The sequence below is a fragment of the Lutra lutra genome, chromosome 8 (genome assembly GCF_902655055.1).
Source record: "Lutra lutra chromosome 8, mLutLut1.2, whole genome shotgun sequence".
In the NCBI taxonomy this organism is placed as follows: Eukaryota; Metazoa; Chordata; class Mammalia; order Carnivora; family Mustelidae; genus Lutra; species Lutra lutra.
Genome location: NC_062285.1, coordinates 124,828,849 through 124,841,442, shown reverse-complemented (window position 1 = coordinate 124,841,442; position 12,594 = coordinate 124,828,849). Strand labels below are relative to the sequence as shown.

The window sequence follows — 12,594 nt, the reverse complement described above, 5'->3', positions numbered from 1 at the left end:
ACATTATCCAACTTCTAAATCCTTATGGTGCTCTCTTATACCTGCTCTCTGCCCTGTTTATGTTTCCCTTTTTTTTATTAGTCTTCTGCTTTATAAACTCCTTGAAGATATGAAGATGCTTATTCATAGTTTGGTTCTAGCTGAATCCACACATCAGATATACAGTAACTCATTTGTTGAGCTGAAAGAATGTTTCAGAATTATTAAAAATGAGTGTCTAAGGACATATTACCTCATTCCAATGTTTCTTGGAATGAGTGGGTTTTTTTCTATTTCTGTATTAATTTAGGTGAAGCATTCATTAAGCTTTCTTTTAAAGTAAGTAAATAAGCATGAACCTTTAAAACATTTTATAAATGGGAAAGAATGTCCAATGGAAAAAAGACAGCCTCTTCAATAAATGGTGTTGGGAAAATTGGACAGCCACATGCAGAAAAATGAAATTGGATCATTTCCTTACACCACACATGAAAATAGACTCAAAATGGATGAAGGACCTCAATGTGAGAAAGGAATCCATCAAAATCCTTGAGGAGAACACAGGCAGCAACCTCTTCTACCTCAGCCGCAGCAACGTCTTCCTAGGAACATCACCAAAGGCAAGGGAAGCAAGGGTAAAAATGAATTATTGGGATTTTATCAAGATCAAAAGCTTTTGCACAGCAAAGGAAACAGTTAACAAAACCAAAAGACAACTGACAGAATGGGAGAAGATATTTGCAAACGACATATCAGATAAAGGGCTAGTGTCCAAAATCTATAAAGAACTTAGCAAACTCAACACCCAAAGAACAAATAATCCAATCAAGAAATGGGCAGAGGACATGAACAGACATTTCTGCAAAGAAGACATCCAGATGGCCAACAAATACATGAAAAAGTGCTCCATATCACTCGGCATCAGGGAAATACAAATCAAAACCACAATGAGATATCACCTCACACCAGTCAGAATGGCTAAAATTAACAAGTCAGGAAATGACAGATGCTGGTGAGGATGTGGAGAAAGGGGAACCCTCCTACACTGTTGGTGGGAATGCAAGCTGGTGCAACCATTCTGGAAAACAGCATGGAGGTTCCTCAAAATGTTGAAAATAGAACTACCCTATGACCCAGCAATTGCACTACTGGGTATTTATCCTAAAGATACAAACGTAGTGATCCGAAGGGGCACGTGCACCCGAATGTTTATAGCAGCAATGTTCACAATAGCCAAACTATGGAAAGAACCTAGATGTCCATCAACAGACGAATGGATAAAGAAGATGTGGTATATATACACAATGGAATACTATGCAGCCATCAAAAGAAATGAAATCTTGCCATTTGCGACGACGTGGATGGAACTAGAGCGTATGATGCTTAGCGAAATAAGTCAATCAGAGAAAGACAACTATCATATGATCTCCCTGATATGAGGGAGAGGAGATGCAACATAGGGAGTTAAGGGGGTAGGAGAAGAGTAAATGAAACAAGATGGGATTGGGAGGGAAACAAACCATAAGTGACTCGTAATCTCACAAAACAAACTAAGGGTTGATGGGGGGAGGGGGTTGGGAGAGGGGGGTGGGGTTATGGACATTGGGGAGGGTATGTGCTATGGTGAGTGCTGTGAAGTATGTAAACCTGGCGATTCACAGACCTGTACCCCTGGGGATAAAAATATATTATATGTTTATAAAAAATAAAATTAAAAATTAAAAAAATTTTTTATAAATGTTTAGTTTCCAAAAAGAATATAATTTGACATATAATTTTTCTTAAAAAAAGTGAAATTCAAACAAAATCAGGACAAAGTTGTAGGAAAGTTAATAGCAATGACAGTTTCTGACATTTCTTGCTTTTTGTAGTTTCAAAATAGACTTTTTCTTCCTTTTTGGAACTTTGTGGTGCAAGAGCACTCTTAATAAGAGAAGCGATCATATGTAGAAAAATAACGTTGTCTAGTACAAAATATTTTTGAGAGCATAAGTCATGACTAGAGAACCAGGATTTTGTAGGGATACTTTACAGTCACTTTTAGGCGATGTTTATAAAAACCCTAACAAACTTGACCTTTACTTGGCAAAATCAGTCCATGAGGGTTTGAATTAAGCAACCAACTCAGTTGCTGGGGTTCTGGGGTTCTGACCCAGCAGCCACACTGATTGATTTTGCCAGTCATTTATTGGGTGTACACACAGAGATATGATCTTCTTGACTTTAGAGATACACCAGATTTCTTTTACATAAAATAATGTGTAATAATTTTCTGATTAAAATGGGTATTTACATTGCGGTTGCACACATTACTATTTCACAATTATTGAGCATATGGGATGGTAGCCAATACTCTTAACAACCAGTAAGGCAAGATCACCAATCCACCAGAACAGAAGAGGCCAGAGTTTGGACAAAAACACGAGTTTTCCCTTGCTGGTTCCTAAGGTACTACAACTACCTAGATCATCCATTCCTTCCCTTGATGAAACCCTCATCAACCCAGGAGCATGACCACCACAACTTCCCAGCCCTAATCTGGAAAGGAAGCAGAGCAGATGTATTAAAATGTGTCCCAGAATGCCATGGGCCCATCTGCAGGTCACAATGTATTTAACTCCTAGCACAAAAGACCAAAAGGAAGAAATGGGGGGAGGTGAGGGAATAAACAATAGCTGTGAGGTGATCTACTCACACTTCCTTCCATTCCCTGAATGGAAACTTTCTCTAGAAAGTCAGAAAGAGTGACAAGAAGGCACCAAGATGATGATGAGCTCCTATAAATTTTTCTCAACTTCCATATTTTGATGGTCTCCATCAGTTGGAAAGGATGCCATTAACAAACTCTAAATCTGTAATGTCTCTGTAGTCTGCAGTAGCTCTCTGTCACCATAACTAGCTGTTTGGCAGGAGCCCTGATGCACTCAGCCAGGAGGCCCCACCAGAAACCAATGAAGGTCAGGCCCAAGTTGGGTAGCACCCCAGCTTCCACTCTTTTGTCCCGAGTTCTGTCTGAGCACACAACCCCAGACACATAAATGAGCACTCTGTCACTTCATCATAAGCACTTCAAATTTATTGTACCATTTATTGAATACATTTTCCCTTCCATTGAGAAAACTCACCTGAAAGACTTTATGAAGTCTTGCAGTGAATTCAAATGGGAAAGGGTACAGATCCACTGGTATTAAGCAGGATTGTGTGAAAAAACAGCCCTGTTTTGCTTAGAAAAATCTCCTAAATAAAAAAAAAAGAGTGGGTTTTCAAGAGAAAGATGGGTTTTCAGAATTTGACTGTGCTGTATTTACGATATATGTGTGTGAGTTTTTAAAAAAATATTATTTATTTATTTGAGAGTGAGAGAAAGAGAGAGAGAGAATAAGAGAGAGGGAGCATGAAAGCGGGGAGGGTCAGAGGGAGAAGGAGACTCCCCACTGAGCAGGGAGCCCAACATGGGGCTCCATCCCAGAATTCCAGGATCATGACCTGAGTCGAAGGCAGTCGCTTAAGCAAATGAGCCACCCAGGCACCCCATACAATGGGTTTTTATTCTGTAAAAAATAAAGCATTTATAGCCTACAATTTTAAACTAAAACGACTGCTTTTGCTAATTGTATAGCTTGCTTTTTTTGGTAAAGTACAGTGACCAAGCACAGGCAATAATGACCAAAAATCTACTTCAAATGAAATTTTGTATGCAATTTTTAATTAAGCAATCCGTGCAAACATTTTTTTTTCTTCAATATCAGGAGGAAAGAAAACGACCACACTTGCGTGCCTGGTAGAAAAACAGAAAATGCTTTCTCATTGCAACCAGATTTCAAAGCAGTGGCGTGTAGGGAGGCAGGGCCCATGCCCTTAGTATTCCTCGGGATTGCTTGATTGCAAGTCTCGCAAATATGAATCAATTATGTTAGGAGGCACACCTTGCAAGAGGAGCCTGCAGAAGGAAAGGCCACCTAGAGAGGACAGAGAGGAAAAGGCAAAGTCAAAACTGACTACATGAAAGATGACTCAAATACTACTTCCTGACTAGAAATGTGACTAATTACGTTCCAGTTAGTTACAAAGATTCATTCAGCCCCTACTTGGAAATCTTCTGGGTTTAGTACATTTAAAATTTAAAGCACTTGGCAACTAGAAGGGAAAGCAAGTTCCCAGCAGACCCACAGCAGTTTTTTGTTCCCTGCTATTATTCAATCTTAGTTGAAATTCCTGACTGGTTGGAAAGTATCTATTGTTCTTGGAGAGGTTTTAGGATTCTTCTACAGATGATTTAAGCCTTCTGACTGAATGGCAGATAAATGCAAGCCATGTTATGAATCAGTGGAAAGATCTGTTTCCTGTTTGTTAATGTATTTTTTTTTCTTTTTTTAAGATTTTATTTATTTATTTTAGAGCATGGGCAGGGGGAGGGGGCAGAGGGAGAAGGAGAGAATCTCAAGCAGACTCTGCGCTGAGTGTGGAGTTAGATGTGGGGATGTATCTCATGACCCTGAGATCATGACCTGAGCAGAAATCAAGAATCAGATGCCCTTGTTAATATTTTTTTTAGTTAAGTACAAAGAATTCCTATTCAAGCACACTGGATAAGAAAAAAGGGACCACTCTTCTAACTTTGGCTATTTATATCCTGTCAAAAGTGCAAAAACTGGGAAGATTTTGTTAAAAAGAGTAAAATCCATCCAATACCTTCTGAAGATGAAACACCTACTAATATTTCAAACTTACCTTCTAGGTTTCTAAATTACATTAAAAAAAATATCCCTCACAAGAGAATCCATGAAACCATAAAAATTCTTGGTCCTTTAAGGAAGTGCTTTACTACTTACTAATAAATTCACGTCCAGGCAAAAACAGCATGCCATTTGAACATTCTTAAAACTTATTTAATGCAAATTTGGGAAAGTCATTCTCCTTTTTAAAAAAAAAAAATTCAAATCACATATTGGTAGAAATGATGCCACTTATGTACATGTCCATTCCTTGATGCAAAGCGTCCAGAATGCTTGGGTATCATTTTCATCCACATTAAATGCTTTAATTCATGCTCAACTGCATTCAGCAACTTGCTCCATGTCAACAGGAGATTGTTGTGATGAATAAGTACTAGCTGTTAATTTCAAGATACTTAAATACAAATTAAAACTACAAAGTTAGAGATTTTAAAAAGTCTATTTTCATTGGATTACATAATGAAAATCATGCCATACTCCACAGGCTTTGTATGGCTTATGATAGTCATAAGCTTCATATGCCAAAACCATATGAAAGCTTACCTTAGATGGTAATATACATTCAAAAATCCTTACTGTGCTACGACTAAGGGAAAGAGAGAGAAAGAGAGAGAGAAGTTGTAAGCATTAATAAAGTTCTAAAAACAAAGTTGAGTGCTTGTTGGATGAAATTATAGTCACAATTACGATGAGGTGATTTCATTAATCCTTAGTCATGTGAAAGATGGAGGAAAATAGAAGCGCGTGGAATGAAGGGCAGGGATCCAGTCACTTCAAAAGGATCATTAATATGTAAAACATTTATTAATATGCACAACCACTTTGCCTGAACAGGTGACAAAGCCAATCTGATTGTACAGTGAATATTTATGCTAAGAGCTTCCAAACCATTAGCTTAAAAAAAAAAAAACCTACAACATATATATATTGTGTTTTTCAACAAAAGAAAAACAGAGACAATAGACAAAGCATTAGTGCACATATATATATGTTGAAATTCTACAAGGCAAAATTATCAAGTAGGTCTATTACACTAGCGTATCTGTAATATTGTATTCTGAACTGATTATATATGATCTAAATAAACAAAAGGCTTAAACAAATTTAGACTAGAAAGTGACTCTATGTTTAATCTACTAAACCTTAAAGAAAGAGCCCTAATTCTGTCATCTTTTGTAAGCTGACATTATCTCTAGGAATTGTAAACTCAGGCATCTAATGATTTACATCATTAGAGTTTACATCAGGTTGCTTACCCAGGCCCAAAAAACTTAACTCATTCTTCCAAATGGGGGTGTATTATACATAGAGGATAGGACTCATTTATTGCTTAATACACTTAGTAATAGGGCCTGGGATTTTCTTTCAAGTTCATAAATATATGAAATAATTTTGATCCTATGAAAATATCCAAAGTGCCCAACAGATAGATGGGTCACAGACACTCTACTGGTAAGTTTTTCATTGGAAATCTTAACTATGAAAGTTTCTAAATATTGGATCCAAAGATTTCCAAATATTCTTAATTGTGTCCTCTCTCCAACAAAAATGTCCAGAACACTTTTCTACCACTTAACAATTTAAAAATGTTAGTCTTCTGAATTTTAACATGAATCCAAGAAAACTATAATGAAAACTATCTTAAAGGAAGATCATATTTCTCTACATTCAAAAAATGAAAATATTAAAGAACTGTCACTGAGTCCCAAGTTTTAATCATCTGATGTCTACCATGAGGTCATCTTCAAATGCAGCTTTCTGGCTTTATTTATGGAGATGTGTGGTATGGCACTTAGTTTCCTGACAAAACACAGTGCCTACATTAATTAATATCCTTGAATAATTTGGCCTTCCTGTTCATGGCATAAACACCGTATGCCATGAGCTGCTAAGAAATACAATGAAAAGCAAATGAGAAAGTCAAGCTTTACATGCAAAGTGCGATTTCATGTAAGAGGAATGGAACAGAAAGTAGAAATATCCAGTGGGATATGAACTTTTAAAACCTGTTGTTGCCCCTCCAGGAAGACTGGTTGTCCAGGGGTATTTACTCCTTGATATATCACTGTAGAATTAGAATATTTGTACCAGTATTTATTTATTCTCAGTTGACATTCTTACCTTTTTTTTTTTTTTCTCAGCTTAACTTGATTCAAATCACCTATTATCAGATAACAATCTGATGATCAACAATCTCGGCTTTACTCTTAGGACCAAAAGTGTTGACCAACACAGCACAGTTGGTATTTTATTATGAACTTACATACAAGATACATTACTTGTATTATTAAATGCAATCCCTATACAACTTACTATACAATTACTATAAAGGATATATAATCTATATGTACAATATTATTTGTTACTATGGAGGACTCCAAATGGTGAACCATTTGTGAAATAATCATTTTATATCAATAGCAACATGTGTTTATTTTCAAAGCATGCAGACCTGGTACTGGGCTTTTGTTGTTGTTGTTCTTTATTAAATATTGAGACGTAAGTACCAACAACACCTTGAAAATAATAAGGCTAGGAGTTGAGAAACCAGATATATCTGCAACTGTTAACTGCATTTAGAGCTAGTAAACAGCTAAAATAATATTTAAATTTGTAAACACTATCTCAATAGTCACATTTGACATTTTCTAAGAATATCATTGTTTTATATTTGAGGGAAAAAATAAAAAAATTTCCTCTTGTTCAGTCATGAATCTACCATACTGTATTACTTGAGGATGGACAGAAATCAGAGCAGAAAGAAAACAGTTTTTTAAGTTATAAAAAATTTTTTTCAACAAATATCTTTATTGTACTTATACTAGACTTAGGACTAAAACCTCTTTCTTACATTAGTATCTTAAGTACTTACTATTTTTTCTAAATAGATATTTACAAAGTTATCTTTCTGATTTTTGGAACATAATTTCATAACAGGTATAAAAAATAAAGATTTTGGATATCATAAAATAATAAAATATAAACAATAAAATAAAACAATAAAATATAAAAAGAAAAAGAGAAAAGACATTTGGATCATGTCACCCATTATCTCATAACAGTGACTCTGACATCTGTAGGAGTTCTCATGGTATCCCAAAATAGGTTTTGATTGTCAAGAAAAAACTTCAGTATAAAAATTAAACTCAATTACTATAAAAACTAATTAAGATGACAGGTTATTCTGAGACTTTTCTACCACATAAATCCTTACATGTTTTCTTGGTTTACATTAGTTGCAAAACTTCTAAAAACTAGTATAAATGTAATGCATACCTATAAATTGAAATTCTCTAATGAGATTTTAAAGGCAACAGATTATAATATGGATATGCTATATTCTATATGTGCAATAGTAAACACTAAATTAGCAAACTTACTCATATATATATTAAAGGTTTCACAAAATAGTAAACTAATTAAAAATAGTACAAATTCCTTAATTGCAGTTTCTTTAGATGGGTTTTTACACTAGACTTTTTTTTCTAATATAGATTATATCACCAAAGTCATATCTCACTAACTTTATTTACTCCCGCTGTACCATACACACACTACCATTCCACTGAAATTAATATTCCTTTAGTTAATAAGAACTACAAGAGATGAAAATAAATCAGAGTGAGTGCAGTATGGAATAATGTCTTCTCTCCCAGAATTCTCTTTCCTCTTCCCCTGTCACCCCTAGACATTTTAGCAAACACTTTGGATTTTGCAGTAAGGGCAATAATCAAATCATTTTCTTTCATTTTAGTCTATACAAGAGATCTTCGATGTCATACCTTTCACCTCCAATTTGCATTCGATCTCCACAGTCCCAAGGTCATTGACTGCTTTGCAGCAGTAAGTGCCTCCATCATAGGGGCTGGGCTTGCGTATCTCCAGAGTACAGACCCCTTGATTGCTGAACATCCTGTACCTTGGGTCATCCACAATAGCAACTTTGTTTTTCATCCAGGTTATTTTGGGCTGAAGATTGAAGTAAGTAAATAGGTCAGAACATATCAGTACCTACTGTAATAAGAGACCATTAAAACAGGGGATCAGATTTTAAAGAGTAGCTTAGAAAGAAAATACATCTAAGAAGAATCCACATCTGTTTGAGCATTGTTTCTCTCAAATGAAATTCTACTTAGTGCTTGGCAAGAAGATAAATGAGCAGTTCTGAAGAAGCAAGCCAGACTTGTTCAGAGGACAGCTCTGGGGCTTTCTTCCCAAATGCTTCTTCAGAAGCATTCCAATTTGATCCACAGGTCCCTGAAGTCAGCTCGTCCTGGAGAATGTATATTGCTGGGCATTTTTCAGAGAATCCTCATAGGGTATCCTAACCATCTGCTTTTCTTCACTTCTTTTTCCTGACATTCTTTTCTAATTCTTTATGTGCTGCTTATGCCTCCCCACCATTTTATCTCTCCTCAAACACCTCTACTCATCATCCAGTGGAATGGATCCACTTCAGATAATGCAAGATCAGTAAGGACCAGTCAGTCACCCAGGAAGACGACTCTATTCTCCTTGGCCTCTGAATTATATTTGATACCCTTGACCCTCCTTCTCCCTTCCCATATTGTCTTCTCCTCCCTTTGGTAAATGTATATTCTCCATGTTCTCTCTTCCACCTTTTATATGCTTCTGCCTTGTTCAGACCCTAGAGACTTCATTCTCTGTCTCCTTCATACTATCACCTTCCTCCTTTCAAATGGGATCATTCACTGAGGATTACACCTTCGACTTTGCCTTTTCACTCACTACTGTCTTTCTTCAGTGATACCCTTTCTAGAGCTTCAGCTCCAAGAGGTGGGAGGCTTCCAAATCAAGAGTCACAATCCTGGCCTTTCTCCTAAGCTCTGGTGAACTGCTCTTCTCCCTCCTGGTCACTCCCATTTGGATATATCCACGTTACTTCCAACTAAACGTGAATTCAGGATCTTCCTCTCATCTTCAGTCTACCTTCTTCCTTGACTTCTCTGTTCCTGCTCATGGTATAATGCAGGAAAAATGCCACTTTGCAATTTTTAAAATTCTAGGGCACTTTTCCCACAGTGCCACCTAGGAATAGATACCTCTATGAACAGCATTCATTACTTCATTTTTTTTTTTCAAATACCAATAAGAAACCTTAAAACCTTTCTGAATCTCTTCAATCAGATGTGATTTCTTCTTTCTGGGTGCTCTGTATCCTTATCCCAGCACATTTTAAATTCTGCCTTGCATTATAATATCATCATTATTTGCTTTAATCTGTTTCAGAGAATTTGGTGAATTAACATTACCACCTAATTTTTCAGGTAAAATGACACTACTTTCATCTCCTTACCTCTCAGCTCTTTTAAGAATAAGTGTTTGTTTTTTCTTAATAGGTATCCTTTAGTTAGTAAAGAAATATAAACAGGTTTTATTACTATATTTAAATGATGGACCTAATTAGCCACCAACACCATAATGCTGTACCTTCCTCCTATCCCAGAGAATGATACAATAACACTTGAAAAGTCAGTTTGTATTATTACCCACAATAATACTGTGTCTAATATAAAAAAAGGGAATTGGGGACTATTTCTTAAATTTCACTAATGTGATTTAAAAAAAAAAAAGAAGGTACCTTAGGATTTCCTCTCACACTGCAGTTCAGGGTAGCATTATAACCAGCCACAGCATAGGTGTTAACCAAAGGCTGAGTAAACATGGGTGCCTCTGTGAAATCGAAATCTTCATACACTGGATTTTTGTAGATTTTACCTTAGAAACAAGCATGAGAAATATACAAATTGGCCTGAGAATATATTATTCTTGGCATACTTTACTCATGGTTAAAATTCCCCTGAGCTTAAAAAAAAAACATGTAAAAACATGGGTAAATATCATACTACATTCATTTTGAAGGGTACAAAGAGACAGTCAATCCCACCTGGGACAGAAAGCCAGTGTGGTCCTCTGAGACTGAAAGAAATATTGAGAAGAATTTGGTGTCTGAGTATTTTGATCAACAGTGTGCTTTAATGTGAACGCAATGAGCAAGGGCTTTAAGGAGAGTGGCTAATTTGAAATCAAATTCCTATGTCTATGACTTGAGCCATTTCTAGGCCCACAGCCCAGAAATTGGAATGAATTAAGCTTGCATTTTTTTTAAAAAAAAGGAATATTAAAAATTTAAATATTTTACTGATAAAATGAACATTTTGCTTGAATATTTTTACCGTAATTTAAAAATGTGTGTTTATCGTTTCTGAATTCCCATTTGTCACATCTCTTCTTCCAGGCCTTTCCATCTAGTCATGGAAAACTGAGATTTCCAGATGTCTAGTTGTGATATGGTGATTTATAATAAGAAGTAGATATTTGGTCTTCTGGCCACATTTTTGGCACAGAGCTCCTAAAATCCTTAGAATTTCCTATGAGGGGAGTTGTAAAGGGGTCTTTTTTACATTAATGAGGTGACTTTTGGACCCAAGGATGGGAATTGGTTGCCAGAGAAACCCAGCCCTGTGATTAGTGGGTTCAGACTCTCAGCCCCATCCCCAGAATTCCAGGGGCAGGAGAGGGGCTGGAGCTTGTGTTTAATCACAAAGACCAGTGATTTAATCAACCATGCCTATGTAGTGAAGCCTCTCTTAAAAAAAAAAAAAAAAAAAAGGGAAATGCTTCTCACTCTCACAAATTGAAATTGAGTCCAGAACCCCCTTTAAACCAGTCCACTGCTAACTCACCATCCTTGGCAATCACAGCGCTCTCTTTAGTCATTGTTGCGTCCTCACTGAGGCCACACATATTTTCAGCAAAGACACGGAAATAATATTCATTTCCTATGACCAGTTCAGTAATGGTGGCATTGGTTCGGTGATAATGCTCAATGACAGTGAACCATTCCTATGGGGAAAAAAAGTTTGAGAAAAATCATCTAAAAATACACAACTATTCCCACTGTTGATTAGAATAAATAACAGGGATGTTTCATTAACTAAAAGAAAAATAGCACTGATTTTTATATTGAGAGTAATAATGACATACATTTAATTTGTTTATACTTTACAACAGACTTATACTTGACTATGTATAATTTAATCTTCATTTACATATTAGATGCATATATCATAGATGTCAACTCCTACCTTTATATTTCCTTCGTAAGTATATAGTGTCTGTCACCTATCTCTTGCATAACGAAGTCTAATTATATGATTTTGTAAGTTTTTTGTTTTGTTTTGTTTTTTTTTAATTTGAGAGAGGGAGCATGAGAGGGGGAAGGGCAGAGGGAGAAGCAGACTCCCTGCTAAGCAGGGAGCCTGATGCGGGACTCAGTCCCAGGACTCCAGGACCATGACCTGAGCCGAAGGTAGTCGCTTAGCCAACTAAGCCATGCAGGTGCCCCTAATTATAGAATTTTAATTTAAACTTACCTATTCTGAGGAAGAGATGACATTAAATCACTAGAGAAAAATTAGTATCACCCAATAAATTTGCCTTCCAGGTCTTTGCTCAGATATTACCTCCTTCTTAATTGTTTATCCTCCTACCACTCTAGGCTATCACCTTAACCTGGCTAGGCTTTTTTCTTTTTTTTAATAGAAATTGCTACTTTAAATTACATTATATATTTACTATTTTACTTGTTTACTCGCTACCTCCTTCACTGAAATGGACACACCATGAAGGTAAAAAAAGACTTTTCTTTTCACTCCTGTATCTCCAGGGCCTATTAGAATACCTGGCACATAATAGGTACTGTGCAAAAAATAATGGTTTATTGGATACTTGAATAAATGAATGAGAACCCAAACAAGTAATTTTCTTTTCAATTATTTTCTCATCATCCTGAGAAACATAGTGATCTCTCAAAGTTTATCTTGCAACCAGTAAAGAACCACATTGAAGCATGTAT

At 36.0% G+C, this 12,594-nt stretch overlaps 1 protein-coding gene across 4 annotated transcripts in view; it reads right to left on the bottom strand.

Moving 5' to 3' along the window:
* Window positions 1-3,663: 3,663 nt before the first annotated feature.
* MYBPC1 (myosin binding protein C1) overlaps window positions 3,664-12,594 on the bottom strand; it is an 87,182-nt gene continuing 78,251 nt past the window's right edge. For 2 of the 4 annotated variants that reach the window (XM_047741284.1, XM_047741287.1), the window contains 6 exons: window positions 11,423-11,582; window positions 10,318-10,454; window positions 8,498-8,684; window positions 6,713-6,780; window positions 5,259-5,301; window positions 3,664-3,938 (listed from right to left, as the gene is read on the bottom strand). In XM_047741284.1, the coding sequence (XP_047597240.1) occupies window positions 5,296-5,301; window positions 6,713-6,780; window positions 8,498-8,684; window positions 10,318-10,454; window positions 11,423-11,582 (558 nt within the window). In that variant the 3' untranslated portion in view covers window positions 3,664-3,938; window positions 5,259-5,295. The remainder of the gene's footprint in view (window positions 3,939-5,258; window positions 5,302-6,712; window positions 6,781-8,497; window positions 8,685-10,317; window positions 10,455-11,422; window positions 11,583-12,594) is intronic. The other 2 variants (XM_047741285.1, XM_047741286.1) reach the window with 2 other exon arrangements.